This window comes from Rhinolophus sinicus, chromosome 1 (genome assembly GCF_057876585.1).
Source record: "Rhinolophus sinicus isolate RSI-liver-muscle chromosome 1, RSI-T2T, whole genome shotgun sequence".
NCBI lineage: Eukaryota > Metazoa > Chordata > Mammalia > Chiroptera > Rhinolophidae > Rhinolophus > Rhinolophus sinicus.
Window position 1 is genome coordinate 11,773,103 of NC_142501.1, and position 22,729 is coordinate 11,795,831.

At 53.7% G+C, this 22,729-nt stretch overlaps 1 protein-coding gene and 1 long non-coding RNA gene across 4 annotated transcripts in view; one reads left to right on the forward strand and one right to left on the reverse strand.

Annotated features, from left to right (window-relative positions):
* PVALB (parvalbumin) lies at positions 1-17,723 on the forward strand. 3 transcript variants are annotated; one of them, XM_019713440.3, is made up of 5 exons: positions 1-98; positions 2,319-2,386; positions 4,092-4,224; positions 5,391-5,500; positions 17,506-17,723. In XM_019713440.3, exons 2-5 carry the CDS (start codon positions 2,326-2,328, stop codon positions 17,532-17,534), a joined length of 333 nt encoding a protein of 110 aa, XP_019568999.1. In that variant the 5' UTR covers positions 1-98; positions 2,319-2,325; the 3' UTR covers positions 17,535-17,723. The 3 variants fall into 3 exon arrangements, with proteins under 3 accessions (XP_019568999.1, XP_019569000.1, XP_019569001.1); XM_019713441.3 differs by lacking the exon at positions 1-98 and adding an exon at positions 1,714-1,823; XM_019713442.3 differs by lacking the exon at positions 1-98 and adding an exon at positions 1,851-2,044.
* LOC141570167 (uncharacterized) overlaps positions 16,170-22,729 on the reverse strand; it is a 20,459-nt gene continuing 13,899 nt past the window's right edge. The window contains exon 2 of the long non-coding RNA XR_012494113.2: positions 16,170-17,097. This is a non-coding gene — a long non-coding RNA (uncharacterized LOC141570167). The remainder of the gene's footprint in view (positions 17,098-22,729) is intronic.

The following is a 22,729-nucleotide window of genomic DNA, read 5'->3' on the forward strand; positions in this document are numbered from 1 at the left end:
TATATAGGTGGCCATCCCACCACAGGCTCACTTCCCAACAGGACCTGCCAGCAGCCCAGCCTTTCACTGCAGGTTCCAGCCCTCCACCCCTACCTGAGGTGAGTGGCAGCTACTGAGGTTGGAGGAAGATGGAGGGATACAGTGGGGAGGAGGCCAGCTGGAAGGGACAGCTACATCTCCCCTTTCCCCAGTGACACAAGGGCTGGGGTGAGGGCTGCCGGAAGGTAGGCAGCTGTGGAGTGCAGCTGTGGAGCGCAGGCCCGAGAGTACGAAATCCTGGGATCTCCATCCTAACTCCTGGCTGGGCCTCAGGTTCCCCACCTGTAGGATGAAAGGGTGGAGCCAGACATCTGTGGACTCCAGCGATGCCATCAGAGGAGGCAGGAAGAAGGGGTGTGGACAGCTGACCTAATGACACTGTCTGATGCTGTGGTGTGTGTTGAGCCGACGGGAGGCTTTTGCAGCAGGAGACATGGAGGAAGGAGGGAGAAGGATGGGCCTCTGTTGAGCCTCTGCCGCAGGGGTCAGTGCTTGGGGGCTCTCGACAAGCCGTTCTGCGGCTCAGCCATGGGGCTGGGTCCTGAGCACTGGGGAGGAGCCCACGGAGGGGTCACTGAACTCCAAGTTCGCAGCCCTGGGGGCGGCCCCTCTGGGCCACTGCCTCCCTGCATGTCCTTAGGCCATTCACTGACTCGCTCTGGCCTCAGTTTCCCCACCAGTACAGCTGGGGAAACAGATTTTCCAACGAAAGCCTCGCAGTGAACTGAACCTGGGGCTTGACGAGATAGATAGCACAGAAGCCCAGCATGTCCAAGTTAACAGCCAGGCTGGGGGTGGGGCTGCAGGGGCTGCTGAGGGCTCCGGGTCAGGAACTGCAGCTGGCTGGTGGGCTATTGCCTGACGGAGCTGACTCACAAGGAGGGGGCAGCCAGAGCCAGCAGTGGCCTAAGGTTTCCAGGAAGGGCAGCCATCCAGGGCGGAGCGGAGGGAGACGGTGTTGACAGTGTGAGGGCACTTGAGGTACGGGGCAGCTAGATAGCTCTACTCGGCACCCCATCCCCAAAGGCCAGGGGTCCTAGCCCCTGCCAGTTGCCCACACTTTAAATTGGCGTCTCAAGATCCCAACTTAGGAACCAGCACCATCAACACAACAGAGGGAGACAGAACCCTAGGCACGGGGAAGAATCACAAGCAGAGGTGACAGTGGACTTCATGCAACGGCAGATCACGACCCCAGGCCTCCTGACTCCCTGTGGAGTGCTCCACACACGCTAGAGGCAGCTGGTTGCCGCGTGAATCCTTGGGAGACCGTGGGAAAGAATGCAACTGGTTTCTGGCGGCATAAAGATTAGGACGTGTCACATTTCCCAGAGATGACGGTCAGGCCATCAAACCTGCTTCGGTTGTCTGGAAACTATGGTCTAAAGGGGCCACCCTCTCCCCAAACCTGGGCCTTCTCGTTTCCGACAGGGTGCAGAGAGATTTCAAGTAGCTTCTCCCACGACCCTCCCCCAAAAGTTTTGTGGGGGCAGGAGGAGTCTGGACCCGCACTATATTCCGTGGCTCAGGAGACCAGGAAAGCAAGTAGCTATGGGGATCTGAGAAGGGTTCTTTGAAAAGTCAGACTAGGGAAAAAAAAGAAAAAAGGTTTCAGTGGCGCATCCCTGACCAGATGTGGGATGGGGCACCCGCAGAGAGCCCAAGGAGAGCCCGCCTACCTGTGCCACCCCCTCCCAGCGTCCAGTGGGTCAGGTTTCCAGACCTCAGCGCTCAGATTTTGCAGCATAAATTTGCATCCAGGACAGACAAGAGCGGAGGCTGAGGTAGGAGCAGAGAGAGAATGGGAGCAGGGCCACGGGGCCCACGAGGGCGTAGGTCTGGCCCCTGCCTTCCATATTCTTCCCGAAGCGGCGGGACATCCTCCGAGATGCACCGACCCGAGACCCTGCGTTGCACCACCAGGCCGGCGCCTCCTGCGTGCCCTTCAGGGCCAGCGAACCCTCCAGACCCGGCTTGTGACGCCGGCGCCCCATAAATTCCAGAGGTCCCCCACACTTCCCCCGGCGCCCTGATCGTAGCCCCTGGGATGGCGAGGACCCTCGGCGGGAGCGGGGGCGGCCGCAGGGGCGGGGGCGGCCGCGGGACGGGCGGCAGGACTGAACTGCTCTGGCTGCGCGCCCAGCCCCGCGCCCCCTGGCTCTGCGCCAGGCCGGCCCGCGTGCGCCTGGCGCGCAGCACTGCAGCGCCGGTCATATGAGCAGAAATGATGAGAAAAGCACTTTTTAATCTTTTTGCACTTGCTCTGCCCGCTCAAACAGTTGCAGGATGTCGATAACAGACTTGCTCAGCGTTGAGGACATCAAGAAGGCAGTGGGGGCCTTTGCCGGTGAGCAGCGCGCTCCCCTCCCCAGCCCGCTCCCCTCACCCACCGCCCCGGCCCCAGCGCCCCAGCGCCCCAGCGCCCCAGCGCCCCAGCGGCCGGCAGTCCGCCCCAGCGCCCCCCTGTCCATGCATGCCGTCGGGTGCCCGCGGGGCGGGGAGGGGGTGTCCTCAGCATTTCCCAAACTCCATCCAGGAGGGACGTGGAACGGGTGGGGAGGCCGGGCGCCCTGCCCCAGCAACCGACATCGCGGGCGCCAAATGCTGGGTGGCCGAGCTGCGAGCACTGGGGTCCTGGACCCAGGGTGATGACCTTCGGGTCCTCGTGGGCGCTTGGGACTTCCCCTTCCAGGCATGTGGAAGGGGCTACAGGCATGCACGCCTTCTCTCGGACCCCTTTCCTCGACCCCCACTCTGGACAGGGCTCTTCTAGCCCATTGGTGGCTGGGGCTGGCCCCGACCACTGTCCCAAGCCCCACTCCGGGGCTCAGAGCCCCCATCCAAGGAGCCCACGAGCCAGGTGACCTTCCCACTCCTGGCCCCACCCTACCGGGGCATCCTCAGAGCTTGCAACTTCCAGCCCCGTGAGCTGCCGGGGAGGGAAGCAGGCTGTCACCTCTGTGAGCTGCCCTGGACTCCAGCACTTAGCTGCCTTCCTTCCCCCTCCCTCCCATTACCAAGATGGGGCAAACTGGGGCTGCGAGAGGGTCAGAAACTTGCCAACAGCCACCTAGTAGGCAGAAGGGAGATTAGAATTGGGGTCCCATCCAGGCCTTGGCCCCCCCACCCTAGTGTCAGAGGTGGAGCAACTTTCCTTCCCTCCTGCCTGGAGTGAGCAGAGGAGAACATAACTCTCAACAGGACACCCCCCCCCCCCCACACACACACACACACACACACACACACACACACACACGTTACTTGGCCTAACATGGTACCCTTTCCTGGATGTTCTTAAAAAGATGGTCAAGACATAGAAAATTGGGAGGGGGGTCCCATTTCCTTTCTGCTTGGTGCCTCTTGCCCTGGGCATGAAGAAGCTGGGAAAAGCCACCCTCCCAGGGCACTGTGATAACCCACCCACTTCTCCTTGACCCACCTTGCTCCCTCTGAATTCCTGGGGAGCTTTCTAATACCCCCCAAGTCCCACTGGAATGGATTCCTGCCGCAAAGCCAGGACTCCTGGGTCCTCCCTGTCCTTCTCTCACTGTGTGACCTTGAGAGAAATTTGTCCTCTTTGTGTTAATTTTCTGGCAACACCATCAGTGACCAAGGAAAAGGGGGCTCCTCCCCTCACTCCTGATCCCACTCCCCCACCCCCAAAACACACACACCATTTTCACACCCCCTCCAATTCCCCTGCCCACTTCCACTCAGCCGCCACGCAAAAGGCTTCCTGAAAACCAGGAAGCCCTCTGCCTTCCAAGGCTACCCCCACCATCAGCGAAGGGTACCGTGAAGGGTGGGGGCGTGATTGGGAGCCAGCGAGATGTGGGGACCTCTTCCACCTCTAGCGACGTGACCTTGGACAAAGCACCCTCGTGTCCTGGCATCCCTCAGCCCTCTGATGGAGGCCCAGCCCCTCATCCCCCAGGACTGGCACAGAGGAGTCAATCAATAAATGCTGTGACACACCCCATTCTGCCCCCCTTCGCTGCTGCCCCTTCTTTGTCCTCATTTTAACCCGCACCTCTCCACCCCCACCCCCACAGCTGCCGATTCCTTCGACCACAGAAAGTTCTTCCAAATGGTCGGCCTAAAGAAAAAGAGCCCGGATGATGTGAAGAAGGTGTTCCACATCCTGGATAAAGACAAGAGTGGCTTCATTGAGGAGGATGAGCTGGGGTAAACTGAGGCCTGCAGGGGCTGCCCAGCCTGAGGCTCGGGAGAGGGAGTAGGGATTGGGACTCCTGCTTCTAAGTTCCCGTCAGATCTGCCCTTCTCTCTGCACCCTTCACAGAAAATAACCCTGCCCGACCACTGTCGCTTCCGGAAGAATAAAATTCTCAGCAGAAAGTGTAACTAACTAGGTTAAACTGTAGCCACTTAATATTGCTAATGGAATGATGCTACTTAATAATTTAATACAATTGAAGAGGCCGTTTTTCTCTGCCTACCACCATAGGCAACACAGAGAGAACTAGCTCAAGGATTGCATTGATTTTGCATTTGTCTAAAAGGCACCTTCCACCATCCCACAGACCCCCACTTTTCTGTACCAGTGTCGCTAGAGCAGTTTCTGGGCAAATCAGGGTTGCAGAATGAGCTTTGGGGCTTCAGGAGTCCGGGGAGCAAAGCAAAGCTCCTTTGCTGGTGCAGTTTTGCATTTCCCAGCTGTGCCTTATATCACTCTGGACAAGCCTGCCTCGAATTTTGTCAGAAAGAGAAAGAGCAGGGTGTGGAGCGGAGCCTTTCAAGCAGGGACTTCCCCATCCATCCAGTCTCACCCCAAACCATCCCACAAGGATACCCTTTGTCTAGAAACTTCTACCCACCCACAACTTCTATGCCCAATGCGCACAGACACACACACACGCTGGCTTCTCCGTCCTCCAGGTATCACTTTTTCCAGGAAGCCTCCCCTGACACTGCTCCTCACCGCAGGTGGGATGGATGTATCCTTTCAGCACCTGTCTCTGCTGCCTCATCATTGCATCCATCACACTGCATGGTCTCTGTCAGAGTACTTGACCCCTCCTCGTTTCTGCAGGCAGTTTCCTAGCATCATCTCTGTGCCCCCAGTTTCCAGGATGGCCCAGCACAGGGAAGACACTTTTGTGTTGGTTGTGTTGGCTGAATAAATAAACAGGTGCAGGTGCCCTGCCTGAAGTGAGGTCAACGCTTCACCGAGACAGCCTGTCCTTCCCGCACACCCACCCACAAAGGCACAGCCACAGCCCGGGCTGCCTGGCCCAGCTGCCCACTTCCCCTGCACAGATGCCAGCCCACCGTCCACACGGTGTTCCTGCAAGGTGACGAGACCTGACTCCCTCCTTGGCTTTTCTTCCCAGATCCATCCTTAAGGGCTTCTCAGCAGATGCCAGAGACCTGTCTGCTAAAGAAACCAAGACGCTGCTGGCCGCTGGAGACAAGGATGGAGACGGCAAGATTGGGGTCGATGGTGAGTAGCCATGACCTGGGACCGGGGCACATGGTGGGTCTTGGGATGTTTGGATGCTCAAAGCTCAGCACTATGTCTGCCACGTGAAAAGGAGAGAAGGGGTCCCGCACTCCCCACAATCAGAAGAGAAAAGGCAATCGGTTAGGTCTGAGAGCTCTGTTGTGTTAGCCACGCAAAGAAAATCTGGTATATTTTTTTCTAAATTTGAACAACCCCAAAGGAACACATTCTTTTTTTTCTCCCTACCTTGTAGAGAATTCAGGAGAGTGTGGGATTTTCCCTGAACTTTGCCTGCACTTTTGCTGGGTTCTGATCCCAGCTCTTCCCAAACGGCTGTGTGACCTTGGGTACTCTCTCTCTTCCTCTGGGCCTTAGTCTCCAATCTGTAACCCAAGGAGATGAGGCCAACTGATCCCCCAGGACCTTGCCGGCTCTCACGTTCTCAGATTCCAGGGATGGAAATTCCTTATCTCCTATCCTCCTCAACATCTTGTCCGGGTGTCTTGTAACTTCAAGTCTCAGAACCTGTTTTGGCTTCACCCAAGTCCACGGTTCCAGCATTGTAGGAGAGCCAGGAAAAATAGCCAGCCAGGGATTGGCTGGGAATTAGGAAACGGAATATCTTGCTTTTCAAGCTTTGCTTTCAGAACAGGTGAGGGGCTGGTGGTCCAGCATCTCCCATCCTTCTCTATTCAGATCTATCCTGTATTCACAGGGCACATCCCAGCATCATTCTCTTTCTTAGCATCACAATGTCCTTAAGAGTTATCTCCATTTTGCAGGTGGGCAAACTGAGGTTGAAGGTGCTTAGCCTGGTCAAAGAGCTAGGACAGGAATTTCTGGTGAAGCAGGAATTTTGAACCAGGTCTGAGTAACTCTTTCCAACATGCTACGCTGCCCCTGCTCCTGGGCCGTCCTTCCTGCCGGGCTAAGAGAAAGCTGCGTGGAGGTGTTTGGCCTCCAGGTTCAGGTTGTCTGGAGTCAAATCCCAGCCCTGCCACTTTCTAGCTGTGTGACTTTGGGCAATTCAGGTACCTACCTTCTTTGAGCCTTCAATTTTCTCATCTCTGAACTGAAGATAATTCTCATCTCTAGGATTGTCGTGGGGATCAGATGTGTTCGTGTGTAAAGTGTTTAGAATAGTCTCTGGCACAGAGCAAGTGCTATGTACGCATCTGTTAATTGCCGTCATCCTTCTGCACCCAGCGTTGAGCCCATAGCTGCCCCCATGCTCTGCTTCCTCTGTCCTTCGCCAGCCGTGACCTTGACCGGACTTCTGATCCCACGCCAGACAAATGGGATATGCAGTTTTGTCCTAAGACTTCTTGGGCTTGTTGTGAAAATTAAGTGGCCATAGACAGAAAATTGCTTTAGGAGAGGTACAGGATTCTGAACATGGGTATAGTTTATTAAAGTTTTATGCCAGAAACAAGAACAGAGAACCTCTGTCAAGGTCAGAGGCAGCCGAGTTGCCTGGCCTTGTGATGCCAGCTGCCCTTTTTGTGGCTGGGGAGGAGGGAGGTAGTTTTAAAGGAACCAGAACAGAAGGTGCTGGAGAGAAATTGGTGGCTGGTCTTGGTGACTCTGGTGAGTGGCACACTCCCTACATACCCGTCCTCACCAAACCACTTATCAGGTATCTCTACCCGAGCCCAGATTCCCACCGTGAGCCCATCCCAGGCCTGCAGACCTGCCTCCCATTTTTATATGTAGCCAATACGCCCCCACCCAGAAGCCCGAGGCAGGGTCTTCATGACTGGCTGCTCAGCAACCACCTAAATGATGAAGAAAAGCCAGGCCAGATCCTGGCCTGCTTCGCTCCCTCGCTCCCTCCCTGCTGAACTCAGATCTCAGAGAGCTCACTAAACTCTTCCAACAGACATTTATGGAGAGGCAACCCCGTGCCGGGCAATGGGGGAGGGAAAGTTGAATTAGGCCCAACCCCCAGAGACACCATTTCCTGGCTGGGTGCCCTTGAGCCCCCATTTCTTCACCTGTAAATTGGGTACCATAATACATACCTCACTGGGATTTTGTGAGGAGTCCATGACAGGACGTAAGGGAGCGCTGAGTGCACAGCCAGGGCAGATAGTAACTGCTCAGCAAACAGCACTGCGATGCTGTTTCTCATCTACCTGCACGTTGCTTGCAGCGCTGTGTACACGTAACACAAAGGAACAGTAATGCAGGCAGAGGCCGGGAGGCACAGACGAGCTCTGCGGAGAGGGCGAGACAGCGGGCCATCATGCAGGTCTGGAGGCTGTGGGCGCAATGCCTCCGGCTGGGAGGGCAGTGCAAGGAAGGCCAGGCAAGGCGCTGGTATCCGCAAAGGCACTAAGGCTGGGCATGTTTAGAAAGGGGCGAGATGATTGATTTGCTCAGAGGAAGAGGGGACAGAGAAATATTACCAGGGCGTGTAATGTGTGCCCAGCCTAGTGCTGGTTCTGCACAAATGTCACATTTGGCCTTGAGATGGCTGAGGACATAGGTGTCGATGTAGAAAGAGCAGCTCCAGTGCCTGAGGTGACAGTGAATTCAAACCCAGGTTTGTCTGCCAGGACAGAACAGGCTCAGGCCAACCTGGTGCAGGTCTGGGGGGTCAGGGCAGAACACGACCGGGGTGGGAGGGCAAGATCACTTGTGTCGGTGGGGCCCCACCCTTCGTGCTCCTGAGGTGAAAAGATGCAGACACCTCCCCCGAGCCACTTCTGCCCCAAACACAGTACATTTTCTGGAGGGGGATGGAGGGATGGGGTGATGTCGCTCAACAGGCAGATGGGAGGCAGAGCCCTTTGCGAGGCCCCAGGGGTACTATTTCTGCGTTGCTGCCTGCTCCCTTTAACGGTTGAAAGGTCTGAGCCCAGCCTACCAGCTGGAGGATGCTTTCAATGAATGGTGAGACCTGGGGCAAGTCACAGAACCCCGCTGACCATGTCTGCTCTTTAAAGTCAGGAGTCACATCCCTAGCCAGCCTCAGGGGTCCCTTCCAGTGCTGGGACTCCACGGATGCCCAGGGAATAAACCTCTAGGAGAGGCCCAGCTCAGCAGTTAGGCTCAGCTGTGTGACCTTGAATAACTATAACATCTAACTTCATGGAGCACGGACGTGTACCAGGCACTGCGTTTACCATTTTACTCACTGAAACTTCCTCGCTAGCTGAGGTGGATACTCTTACTACCCCCATTTGACAGATGAGGACACTGAGGCTCAGAGAGGCTAATGGTCTGCCTACAGGTCCACACCTCAAAGGAGACAAGGTCAAGATTGGAGTGCAAGTCTGTCTAGATCCAAAACACATGCCTGTGCTCCGCGCTTCATTCATTCACTCAGTTTAGTGACCTCCCACCATAAGATGATTTATTTATTGACTTATTGCTTATTTCTGTCTCCCCCACTGGGATGTCAGTTCCACAAGAGCAGGAACTTTGTTTTGTTCTGTTCTGACCCCAGCACCTAGAATAAGTCCTGGCACATGGTAAGGGCACAAGAAAAGTTTGTTGAATGAATGAATGAACGAACGAATGTGTCCAGCTCTGGGGATGGAATGATGAGGGAGTATGGGGTGGAGGGAAGGAAGAGGTCTGCCAGCTAAGACTGGAGATGTATGTGTGCTGGGGGGCTTGCGTGTAGCAGGCGCTAGGGATTCTAGAAGCAGGGACTGCCTCCATCTCCAGCTCTGTTTGCCCTTCTGAAGGTGAGTGACATTGACCAAGTTCTGGAGGACCCCAGACTGAAGGGAGGGGAGAGAAAGACAAAGTTCTAATAATAACCCTTTGCATTCGTGTCTCTAGGGCAACTGCTTCCAGGAAGCTCAGACTTTTATAGATGTGGTCGATTGATTCTCAAAGGCCACCCAAGTGCAGAGCTGGCAAAGGGGGGTTTTAAGGCAGAAAAAGAGAAGCTGGATGTAGGTGGAAGTTGCCCAAAAGCCCAGTTGGGCACAAATAGGTGAGACTGAGTGGCATATTCCTTCTCACGTACTTGCCCTTCGCAATGGTGGGTCCTGAGTGAGAATCACAGGGCTTTTCACAACAAGATGGCCTGGGGTGGGGTGGGGACCAAGCTCCCAAATGGTGCTGAGAATCCAAGGACCACACTTGGAGAACCACTGCAGTACAATAATCTTATAAAGCAAGTACCATCATTGTTCCCATTTTACAAATGAGGAAACTGAGGCACTGAGAGGTTAAGTAACATGCCCAGGGCTACTCAGTAGCAGGGCTGGGATTGGGGCTCAGAGGTCCAGCCAGGACCTTCTGCCACCCTGCCTCTCACCCGGGCATGTGTCCCCAGCCTGGGCTCTCCGCACCCGGTGCCTGCCCACATTGAATGTGCGGGCGGAAAGGAATAGCGATGACCATCCCTGGGGCACTTCCTGTGTGTTGGGGCCTGCAGCCAGGCCTTCCTTCTTTCAGCTCATTCAGTCTGCACAACAGCTTCTCAAGATACACCGTCACTGCACAGACAAGGAAACTGAGGCTCAGGAATGTGGGGCAACTTGCCCAGGACCACACAGCTATTCAGCATGGGGGCCTTCTGCAAGCCTTGACACCCTGATTCCCCGTATCTCCCTCCTCCCCGCCATGCTGCAGACGCGGTATGCGCGCCCCATATGCGCACGCACGCAATCCTGGTTCCGTCTTCCCTGAAACCCGATCCCGTTTCCTGTGCTTCACGCCTATTTAACTCAAGAGCCTATGGTTTGTTTTTTGCTTCTATTGCTAAAAAATTTAGTCATAATGATCGCCTGACCTTTGCAGTCAGCTCCACTCGCGGGCCTCAAGACATTTTTGTCTCTTCCGCTTCCTTCTGGCAAAACCTGTTCTCCTTTATCCTTACGTAGCCTATGTAACAACAAGGGAGGTGGGGGAGGGGGAGGAAACCTTGGGGCAGAAACACCGGAAGTCAGGCAGAAGCTTACAACCGTAGCATCAGCATGCGTGCTACCGCGGGACTGGCCAAACTGTCCTGTCTGGGCATCCATTTCCTCGCCCCAAAGCGGGGCTAAAAATACCCACCTCAAAGGCTTGTTGCTTGAACTGAGTGCTCTGGAAATGATTCCTTTCCTCTTCTTTTATGTCAGTGCTTTCTTTTGGAAGCCACCCCGAAACCCTTTGGAAGTAGTGGAATACCAGTCCTGAGAGATGAAATTGAGTCTCAGATGGGAGGGAAGTGAGAAGGATGGAAGGAGTCTTGCCAGCCTCCCTGTAATGCTAGCCCGCCAGCCCCTATGAGATTGGATTTCCAAGCCAGGCCGGATGTGCTTATCAGGGCCAGCCCGTAGTCCTGATGGCAGAGCCCTACGGTGTAGTGTTTTGTCCCATCTCACTGCATCCTCCACCAGCCTGATAAGGTCTGGGGGACAGAGTCTGTGTTCTATACTGAGATGTGGAAACCAAGGTCCAGTAGACATGAAGTGCCCGAGTCACAAAGCAAATCCTTGGTTTAATGGCACCCGTCTCCTGACTCGACCACTCCCTCCACAGGCTGAGATGAGATATTCAAGTTATCAACGGTTTCCGTGCTTAGCAAGATGCTGCTTTAATTCCCGCGTGGAACTCCCTAACCCTGGCTTTAGGCTGCACTAGATAAGGTTTAGCAGAGGGAGAGGAAGCAGCACTCCTTATATAACTGCCCTCCTGTAAACAGGAGCAGTACTGAGAGGGCAGCGAGAAGACACTCCCTCTCCATTGATTCCTCTCCTGCCTCTGGGTTATAGCTTGAGTCAGAATCCAGGGCAACTTCTACTCCAGCCTCTGAGGAGACACACCCTGGCCTGAATCACGCCTGAGTTAGAATCTTCCTGGTTGAGTGATTCTCAGCCTTAGTTTCCCTGTAACTAAAATGGGGCTGAGAGAACTGGAGAGGATGAAATGGGATGACACACCAGGCAGTGCCTGGGACAGCCTGAGCCCCCAGAACTGTTTACGCAGGCTCCTTGAGGCCACCTGGCATGCCCCCGGATGACCCTGCCTCCCCGTTCTCAGGGTTCAGAAAATGATCTCTGTTTGCAATAGCAACTTATAAGAAACCTAGCCCAGGAGCTATTTAGAGGCGAGGTGATAACAGGAGGCTGGTGCCTTCATCCTGGTCATCACGACAGAGGGAAGGAAAGAGGCTTCCAGGCGCTGACTCAATGTCCGTCTCAGTTTCACTGCGGGCTATCAGCGTGTGCTGGTCTCACCTGTCAATGGCTTCTAAATTTGTCCAATCCCCACAGCACCCAGGACTGGGACAGACCTAATTAGGCTAATTTAAGTTTCCTAAGGGAAAGGAAAGAACTGAGTCCTCCCATCCTCTGACCCTGTATCTGCAGCTCCCCAGCCCCCACCCCTACCTCTCTTTCTGATTGGATGATGAAGAAACCAGTAAGCTGGCCCCAGGGGCTTTGGGTGAGGCTTCTACTGCAAATGGAGGGCTGTACTTGCATTCTAATAGGATGGAGGACTCTGGATCCCTCCAAAGGCACACTCCCTCGCATCTCTCCAATAAGACTGATTTCGTTTCATTCCCTCTGTGTGCAGGCACACTGTAAACGGCACCTCTCATCCATTGGCTCCTGTAGCCCTCACCATAACCTGATGAGACTCAGTATCCCCATTTTACAGGTGTGGAAACTGAGTGTCAAAGACTGAGTTTCCATGGATGCTGGAGGTGGGATTCTAACTCGGATGGGATAGACAGTGTCAGAAACTTCTACCAGGTCAGCTGCTTGATTTTTAGGCTTCTCGTGCCCTCTGTCTGTTACATCTTCCTGGTCTTAGTTTCACAATTTGTGTGGCTATTACTTCAGAGCTCCAACCTATGACAGTTGTGCTGAGGAGATCCAGGGGAGGTTGGACTAACGTGTATAGACCACCTACTATGTGCCAGGCCCTTTCTGTGTTTGCTCATCTCGTCTTCCCAATAGCCATGCAAGTAGGCGTGATCATACCCCCTCTACAAATGAGAAAACTGAGGCTCGGAGAGGAAAGTAGTGATCTAAGGCCACCCAGCCAGGAAATGATGGAACAAGATTCAGCTCCAGGGTTGCGAGAAGGTTGTATGCAGGTACTAGGTGGGGACAAGAAGTGATGGGGGACAACAGTAATGCCAAGAAACAGAAGCTACAGTGCCATTGGTGGAGTCCTTCCTCCATGACAGGCAGTAACCAGGCATTTCATAGGCTTAGAGCTGTAGAAGCATCTTGACAACAATAGCTACCAAATGCTGAGTGCTGGCCATGAACCAGGCCTGTGACAGAGCTTTAGTGCTGCTTCCTCTGAACAATCCAAGGAGCTCCATTGTACAGAGGAGGAAACTGAGGCACGATGAGATTAAAGTAGCTCGTCCAAGGTCACAGAGCATGAAATGGGAGTTGGGAACTGGTTCCCAGCTCCTGTACTCCACACTGTGGGAGCGCTGGAAAGGTGTCTTCTCGACCCGACACTGCAGATAAGAAAACTGAGACGTGGAAGAGTAAGGTGTCTTGTGCAGGACGTGAGTGATGGCAGAGCCAAAACTAGAACCCTGTTCCTCCAACGCCCAATCCCCATCCCAGAATCCTACCGCCAACTCAGATGACCTACACTTGACAGGGTCTTTGTATGTTTGCTCATTTGTTTTTCTCTAAGGAGGGACATGGACATTTTAGAGGAGACTTTTTTTGATAGGAGACTGCTCGTTAATTGGCTTGCTCCTAAGAGCTCTGCCCTGAGGGAGACACAAATGGAGCGGAAAAGGTGACCCCTGCCCTCAATTTGTCTACAAAGTGCCCTTCTCCAGGTTCTGGGAAGATAAAATTAGAATCCTTTGTTTTCTGCAAAAACCCAGGGCATATGGCCATTGTGATATCCTGGCTGCGTCAGAGTGGATCCCAGGTTGAGCAGAGGGGTCTGTTTGCAGAGGCTTTTAAAAACCCCAAAGGTTCAAAATCTCTCCCATAGTCAGACCCCAAAATGTCTGACTTTCCACCTCTGGGGAGTCCCCTGATCAGTGTTCCTTTGTCCCCCGCACGCTGACTGTGCCAGATGCCCTCCAGTGTGAAAGCGATTAACGAGCTCTTTACTGATGAGCATGGGAGCCTGTCATTTCTAGGATGAGGGTCAGGGGAACTCATCATTTCTAGGGTGAGAGTCAGTACAGGCCGAGAGAGGGTGAGGACCGACTTCCCCTCTTAACAGTCTCTCCATGAGCTGGCGTTGGCAGATGGATTCACGTCTCCTTTATCCCAGGACAGAGCAACTCGGTGCCTAAGGACAGGATATACTGGTTCTGGCCAATTTCCGATTAAATGGCAGGTTGAATCTAGAGAGAGTTCATGCTTCTACCCCACCTGGGATGTTGGCCCAATCGGGAATGGCCTCTCCATATTCATGTAGGGGGTGTTCCTGAGACTACAGACCAGGTCCTGCCTCTGCCTCTTATTTCCCACGTGATGCTGACACTTCACCTCCCCAGACCTCTATTTCCCCATCTATAAAGTGGGAATCATCTCACTTACCTCCCAGGCTCTTGTGAGAATTATGTGAGGTTAAGTCAGTACTTGTTGAACCCTCAGGAGAACTCAGGAGCCACCCAGCCAGCCAGCCAGCTCTCCATCCATCAGTCCATCCATCAGGCATTTGTTTACTAGCACCTGCTATGCCAGGCCTGTTCTATTACGAGGAGCACGGTGAACAAGACAGATGGGACTCCCTGCCCTGCTGGAATTGACATTCTAGTCAGAGAAGGCCAATAAGTACATAAATAAGATCATTCCGGACAATGCTAAGTACCGAGAAGTAAATAAAAAAGGGCTGATATGACAGAGTCATGGCCGGTGGCGGTATCTGAGCTGGTTCACGTGTCTCTCTATACTTAGGTCAGAGTAGTTCGGGAACCTCCAGGGTATAGAAGGAAGCCCAAGAGCATAGCGTGAATCACGTCTGCTATGTGATCTTGGTCGAGCCACTGCACTCTTGGGCCTCAGTTTCCCCATCTCTAAAATGCAGACAAAAGCATCTCTCCCGTGGGATAATGGTGAGCATTTAATGAGATAATATATGCAAAACACTCCCATGTAGGCATTCAATAAATCGTAATTTTTTAATTCTATAAAAATGGACAATGTCCATAAAAGACATCTCAAAGCACCACCTGCACTATGAGCTGCTGTACGACCACAGGTGCTCATTGGCTGAGAAAGAAAAACACTTTGCCACCTGGCTCGTGGGAGGGATTTTTAGAGGGGTTGGTGTTGGGGTTATGTCCCTGCCATGCATTGTTACCACCCAGCCTGTGACCCCGGGGTTCTCAGGACCAGCTGGAGGACCCCCGCTCTCCTACCTTGAGTTGATATCCAGGCCCCCACATCCGGTCATCTGCCTTTCCTGTCCTCAGGGACAGCCTGGGGACAGGAGAGGGCAGTATCCACTTCCCAGGTCAGACCTCAGAAAGGTGAGAAGCCCAGGTACGAGTCCCTCCACGTGGCCGTCAGCACCTGGTTATTTCTATGGCGACAGCATGCATTGGTCTGGTTGGTTTTGGGGTTTTTTTACCTGGAGATAGTTCTGGCTTACAGAAGAGCTGCAATAGCAGGACAGAGCTCTGCGTACCCCTCCCCCAGCGCCCTCTAAGGCTCACGTTACGTAGCTCTGGTACGGTGGTGAAAACTAAGAAATGACACATGTGCTTCAACCAAAGTCTGGGGAGGGCAGGGCGAGCCTCAAGGGAGCCCCAGATACTTCTCGTGGCTTCTTTGAAGCCATTTCACATCTAGTTTTTCATTTGTCTCTCACGGGAATTGTTACTGATGAGGGGGGAACTCACACGCAGGGATGGACATTTCCCAGGACACAAGGCCAGGCTGGGCCTGGAACCCTAACTCTTGATCCCTACCCACGCTGTCTCCACCTTATGACGCTGAATTTTCTAGAGGCTACGGGGGCCCACGCTCTCTGGCAGGCTGAGTCATGCCATCTCAGGGACCCATAGTGGCAGAGGGCGGCAAACTCCTTTTTGTTCTCTCGTCTCCTGGAGAGAAAAACCACAGAGGAGACACTCCCTGGGCCCCCCTTTATTCTACATCAAGGTCTCAGAAGAGCTAGCTGCTGAGCAGCACCCCCTGTAACCACCACAGGGAGGACCCCACAGTTCAGAGGCCATGGAAAACGGGCAGAGGGGGTCACAGTGAGAGCTCAGCACCCCCTGTACTCCAGTACCTCTCTTCCGATGATCCCCAACTCAAGATGCAGGGCCGACTTGCTTCCTTTACAGATGAGGACAGTGGGGCTCAGAGAGGCCGGGCGTCTGAGGTCACACAGCCCAGCAGCGGCACAGCCACCTGGGGCCCAGGCCTTTTCAGCTGTACTCGTCCTATCATACAAGATACCAGTCCAGCCCAGCTACTGGGTCTTTCCCAAATACATGCCATTGTTTCTGTCCTCTGGGTCCTGACGGTGAAAGCGCCCCTCTGCTATCCCTTCCCCTCCATCTTTTCTTCCATGGGAATCCTGCATCTGCTTACAGCGTTCTATCAGAGGCCACCTTCCCACTGAAGCTTTTGCTGACACCTTAACTAGAAGGCACCTCTTCTCCCTGTGACACGATAAAGTCTCTGTGCCTCTTTTGCCTTTTCACAAACATGCCCGACGCCCTCCGTGTCAGGCACTGAGCCAGGGGGTGGGACGGAGCAGTGAACAAGACGAGTGGCATCTGGAGCTTTATGTTCCAACGGGGGAGGCAGACAACCAATGAATACGCAAGAATATACTCAAAAGTGTTTGGAGAGTGGTAAGTGCTGTGGTTATAATAAAAAATGGTGACAGCAAAGAGGATCATGGTAGAGGAGGGTCACTGCTTTCTCCAGAATGGTCAGAGAAGGTGCCTTGAAGGGTGACATGTGGGCTGGGTCCAGGTGAGTGAGAAGGAGCTAGCCAAGAGAAAGTCTGGAGAATGAACCAGGCGGCGCGAACAGCAGGTGCAAAGATCCTGAGGTCGGAATGCCTTCAATATACCTAAGCTTCAGAGAAAAGGCCAGCACGTGGAGCATTTTCTGCCGGATGTTGTCTTCCTCCCCGACTAGACCAGAAGCTCCTGTGGAGTAGGGACCATCTCCTCCTCCCCTGTATCTCCCCTCACCTGGAGGCTCTGCAAAGTCTCTTCTCATCTCCGGGCCTCAGTTTTCCCTCCTGTAAAATGGAGACAATACCTCCCGTTTTCCTGAGTGTGAAGCTGAATGAGGAGCTGTGTGAGAGAGTCCAGCTCATTCTGAGCCCCTCTGTGGATACGCTCATCCCTCTGAGCTGTGCGGAGATGTCACGTACTCAGGGTCTTGCTCTGTCCCCGAAGAGGATGACAGCACAGTGGTTCCTGAAGCTGGCGGCTCACCAGAATCACCTTCTAACAAATAAAATACCTCATCCCTTTTCCCAGACCTCCTAAGTCAGAAATTCCAAGGCCAGGGCCTGGGAGTCCGTGTCTTCTTAGATTCTGCTGGTGACCCTTGGGAAACAAGGAGACCCAGGTGGTTAACAAGACGCCCAAGTGGCACAGACGCGGGTCTGAATCCTGGGCCTGTTTCTTAGTAGCCGTGCGACCTTATAAAACCTGCTGGACTCTGAGCCTGTTTCCTCATCTGTAGCATAGGAATAATGATAAAATACACATTACAGGGTTATTGTCAGGTTCAACTAAGATATTGTACATAAAGTGCTTAGAATAGTGACTGGCACATCACAAACGTTCAGAAAATTATCGTTGCTATTATTAGTGCAGTTATTATTAATAATTACGGGTGGCATGACACCATGAAACCAAAGGTATGCTAGGCTCACCAGTTCCCATCTCACTTCATTCATTCATTCATTCATTCATTCATTCATTCATTCATTCCCACACTCACACATGCCATCACTCCAGGACTTCCACAGCAGATGTGAAAACTGATAGAAAGCCCCGTGCAGGATACCCAACGGTCAGGCCGTCGCCAGTCTCTTCTGTACCATCCACCTCTGACTCACCTCTTTGTCATTTTGTTTTGCAGAATTCTCCACTCTGGTGGCTGAAAGCTAAGCGGCTCTGACTGCCCCAGGTCTCCCACCTCTACCCCAAATCCCCAATCTCAGCCCCTCTTGCTGCCCTCCTGCATTTCTGTTCAGTTTGTTTATGTTATTTTTTACTCCCCCTGTCCCCTTCCGGCCCTCAAATGCCACCATTCTTCTGGAAAATGCTGGAGAAACAATAAAGGCTGTACCAATTGGATTCTGCTGCTCAGGAGGATCCAAGCCAGGGATCCTGCCTTGGCGTTCCAGACATACCTGCACAGGATTTAGACAGAAAAGATGGGATGGAAGAGAAATGTACTGAGCCCCTCCTCTGCGTTGGGTACTGAGCATGGTACCATTTGGTAATGGGCACGGGGGTTGCCCGTTAATCCTTGAAACCACCCCATAAAGTAGACGATGAAACTCCCATTTTACAGATGCAGACACTCAGTCTTAGAGAGGAAATGTTTCTAAGCCCACACAGCTGGGAGTCGTGGATGGATGGATGGATGGACGGATAACAATTAAGACTCTTTTGTTACAAATGACAGAAACCCAACTCAAAGTGACTTAAGCAAAAAAGGAAGGAAAAACAAAACAAAGGTTTGATTGGTTATGTACCTAAATAGTCTAGGGGTAGGTCTTCAGGAACGGCGGGATCAAGGGACTCAAGTGATGTCATCAGGATTCGGTCCTTTCCCCACCTCTGAGCACTGCTTTCCTTTGTGCTGGATTTGCTGTCAGGCTGGCTGTCCCTCATGATGGCAAAATTCCTCCCGCAGCTCCCTATGTATATTCAGCAATACGAGTAAAAACAAAACAAAACAAAACAAAACTGCTTTTTCCCATTCACTCTATCAGAAGTCCTCAGATTTAGTCCCATGAATACCTGCAGTTAATGTTTATTGAGCACCTACTCTGTGCTGAGCTCTTTCCGTGATTCCATCTGTACAAAACCCTATGAAGTGGGGGCCGTTAGTATCTCTGTTGTACAGATGAGGAAACTTAGGCACAGAGAAGTTAAACATTTGTCCAAGATCACGTTGTGAGAAAGTGGTGGAGCCAGGACCTCAACCCCGGCAGTCAGCAGTCACGTTCAGAAACTGTGTCCCACCCTGAACCGGTCATCACGGCCAGAGGATAGGAGCCGGGGTTGGCCTATTCTGGGTGAGGTCAGTGACAGCAAAAGCTCATGGCCTGAGAGCCAGGAAGGGGTGTCCCCAGTGGGAATCGGGCGGCGGGCAGAAGCTGCGTGGGCAGCACAGCAGCAGCCCTGCAGGGGGGGTTCTGCTCTTTCCCACGACAGCCTCGAGGTGGGAACTGAAGCGGTGGTCTTTCTCCTTCTCACGTTGGGTTTCCGGACCCCATACACAGTGGTGCCACCCGCCCCTTCCCCGGACCTGCAGTATTGCCCTAGCGGGGCTGTCAGCGAAGGTACTCGCTAAGGGAAGGACTGGGATTCAGGCTGAGGAGCAGGGACGGGCTGGCCACCTTCCTGGGGGGCAGCCAGGCACAGCCCACAGCCCAGGCCTGGGAGGGGACTGGGGGCCAGAACTGGGAATTGGGCCAAAGCAGCAGCAGGCCCTGAAGAAGCCACAGGACACAAGGCCACAGGAGCTGCAGGGTGGTCTGCATGAGACGGCAAGTATGAGCAAGCCGGTGGGCGGGAGGGCACATGCGCACACATGCTCGTGACAACAGCCAGGGTCAGGGTGGACCCAGGTTTTATGTGAGGCTCTGAGGAGGCCCGACTTTGGACACTGAGAACAGGGTGGGGCTGGGCCACCCCGTGCAGGGCCTGAGGGGAAGGCAGGTCAGGACAACAGTGACAGCCACTGCGGCCCACTGGCCTGGGGTGGCCCCACACCCAGATGGCCCCGTGGGCAGTTCAGACTCAGGGCAGCACATAGCACAGCATGTTGGTGAGCAGGACCGCTGGGGACACAGGACATTGTCTCTGGGGTCCTTGGTCCTCGATGTAGAAAGGATTTACCTGGAGCCTGGGCAGGACAAGGTCAGGACAAGTTGATGGGGGGTGGGGGTGCTTTGTGAGGGTGGGGGACAGCAGTGTGGTCAGAGGGCGTATAGTGACAAGTGACACTGACAACAACAGTCAATTGCCACGTGCTCAGACTGTGGGCATCGCTTCAATGAGGCAATACCTCCAGTCACTGTGTGTCACTCAGGTCTGGCATCTTCATAGACTGGGACCTTTACCACTGCATGGAGGTGACCTGTCATCAACCAGGCTCTGAAAGATGCTGGTGGGAGATGCCCCAGCCCCTGGACCACCATGTGTCTCCTAGCTGGTGCCTGACCCCCCTCCCCCAATGCACTCTCCACCCAGAGCCCCCGGGGCTCTCTCGGAATCAGATCTGGTCCCTTTCTTCTTCTGATTAAAACCATCTAGCAGCGGCCCGTTGTAGAATACATTCTATTGTATTTATTATTTTATAACAAATTTATAATAAATTATTCTATAAATTATTTTACATCACAAAACTCCAAGCACGGCCTTCCGTGCCCATAGGGATGGCCCAGCCTCCACCTTGGGCTTCTCCCTCAGGGCTCCCCTCCAAGCTGTTCCCTCAGCCTGGACCATTAAGCTCTCCCTGTGTCCCCATCCCCTTCCCCTGGCTCAGGCCTATTCATCCTCAGGAAAGGCACCCTGGCCAGATGACCCCTGCTGGGGTTAGAGCCCCTGAACTTCCTGAGAAAGTATTTATCACAGGTGAAAAGGGGGTGCGGGAGGGTGCAGGGGGGGAGGGCAGAGTGTGACAACCTAATGGACGGCCATGTCTCCCAGAGATCAGAAATGCCCAAGGCACATCTGTGGGGTTCCCTGCTGGATCCCAGGGCCTGGCACACAAAAGGGTGTCATGACGCAAATGTGGCCACAGAGGCCCGGTGTGGCCAGTGACTCATTCAAGGTCACACAGAAGTGCTGAGCACAACAGGGTCTGGCCCCACCTCCTGCTTTCCCACCCTGCCCAGTGCCTCATCCACAGAGACCTTCTGATGCAACCAGCAGGGGGGGGGGGGGGGGAGCCCTCCCTGCCCAGCATCCCCATCTGCGCGCCCAGTGTCTGGGCTCCAGCTTCCACCCGCCTCCCAGCCGTCCGTCGCCCCAACACCTGTCATCGCCCTCCAGCCGCCCCCACTTGGTTTGCTCATCAGCTGAACACACTCGTTTTCTTCACTGCTATGCTCAGAGGAGCCTCATTCATGACCTCAGTCCCCCTTCTGTCTGGGAGAGGCTGGGAGCAGGGAGGGAGGGAGCTGGGGCCGGGGGGAGGGGTCACAAATCAGTTCCTGAGTGGCGTTTGATCCGAGTGGGATCAGCCTGCACGTGGGCAGAGGACTAAGTGATGGATTGAACGTCCAGGGGTGGAGCGAGGAGAGGGTGCAGGTAAGTGGGGTAAGATGGAGTGACGGCCGTCAGGACGCAGGCCCCGAGTGGGGGAAGGATGCAGAGGAGAGATCGTGGCTGGGGACTCTCTCCTCTGTCAGCCATGGGCTTGCAAAACACAACAGTGCGAGGCTCCAGCGTTGGGGCTGGACAGAGCTGCTTTCCCAATCTGTCGCTTCCTTCTTAGAGCACCTACTATGTGCTAGACGCTTGGTATACACCACCACTTAATCCACACCATACCCTCCAAGGAAGAGAAGTCTCTATGTTACAGGTGAAAAAGACCAAGGTTCAGAGAGGTTAGGTAACTTGCCCAAACCACACAGCTACTAAAAATGAAAGTAGAAAATGAAAACACTCATCCATTCAACAAGTCCGTTTTGAGTGCCTACGTGTGCCCGACACAATCATGGCACTTAAGAAGCGCTACCTCATGGACCCATCATAGTAACTGCTCGAACTCTTCCCAGAGCACTGAGTCTCCTCGCTCAGGCTCGGATAGTAAAGATACCCCATCTCCGGAGCCCCTGCCACCACTCTACAGGGACAGTTAGCCTGGGAACATTCAAACTGGGCGACTCTGCTATTCGGGTGTACAGAGGAACCAGGGGCGGCTCCGCACTTGGGACAGAAGTCTGGAGCTCTGCCCACATCGCATCCTGCCCCGTCAGACCAGCCAATGAAGGGCCTGAGCAGCCAGCCTGGAGCCCACACTGTGTCACAAAGGGCCCCCACCTGACTTACTTTCATTTCTGCTCTCCCTGGACCTTCTCAGGGAAGTGGTAGAAGAAGATGTGTCCTCAGCTTTTTGAGGATCAGACCTGGGGCTCCCCAAGGCCGAGGGCAGGCTGCCCCATGCCTAGTGGCACTCAAGTTAGGGTATCCTCAGCATCCCTATTCTGCAAATGAGGAAAGGGAGTGTTAGGTATGTTGGCTGAGACTCCAGACCCATTTGCTTGACGCCACTGTTTGCCTAATCGGGGTCGGAGACAGGATTTAAACTTCGAGGAACCTGGATCCTGAGCCGAACCCCACGCTCTTCTCCTGCCTCGCCTGCATCCTCTGTGGGGTGCCTGGGAGCACCCTGGGGCCTTCCTGGGGCTCCCACTCATTCATTAACCGGTCATTGCTTTGTGCTTCCTGTTTCTCGGCTCCAGACTCCTTAACAGCCCACAAAGCCCTTCGTACCGTACCCCTTCCAATCTCACCATGTTCCTCTCTCCCCACCCCTGCTTAGACCCCCAACCCTACATGACTCCCTGTATTCTCTGCTCCAAATAGATAGAATGCTCCAGTCCTCAACCCTGCCGTGTCCTCTCCCCCTTCTGGGGCTTCACACAGGCTCTTCCTTCCACCTGGACCACTGCCCGGCTAATTCCTATGCAAGCCTCCAGCCTCAGCTAAAGGAGGCTGCCTCTCAGAAGCTTTCTCCACTCCCACTGAAACCCAAGTGTCATGTTCATTTTTATGTGCAACTTTTTATTGAGCACCTAGTATGTGTCAGGCACAGTGGGAGTCCCACAGTAAATAAACCAGACGAGACCTACACTCACGGAGCTTCCATTCCTTTGTGCTTTGTGCTTCCTCCAATAACCACTCCACTTCATGTTTATTGCTTCTTTAATAATCTATCTTCCTAAAGAGAAGAAAATAACTTTAAATCATGTATCTGGTGAGGGTTTGGGATCATGACTATATAAAGAATTCTTACAACTCAACAACAAAAAGACAGCTCACCTGTATTGTCAGAGTTCTCCAGAGAAAACAGAACGAACAGGAGAAACGGATATATGGATATAAATATAGCGATAGCA

Coding starts and splice junctions, on each gene's coding strand:
- PVALB (XM_019713440.3), top strand. CDS start 2,326: ATGTCGATAACAGACTTGCTCAGCGTTGAGGACATCAAGAAGGCAGTG. Junction 2,387..4,091: donor GGCAGTGGGGGCCTTTGCCG/GTGAGCAGCGCG, acceptor CCACCCCCACAG/CTGCCGATTCCTTCGACCAC. Junction 4,225..5,390: donor ATTGAGGAGGATGAGCTGGG/GTAAACTGAGGC, acceptor TTTTCTTCCCAG/ATCCATCCTTAAGGGCTTCT.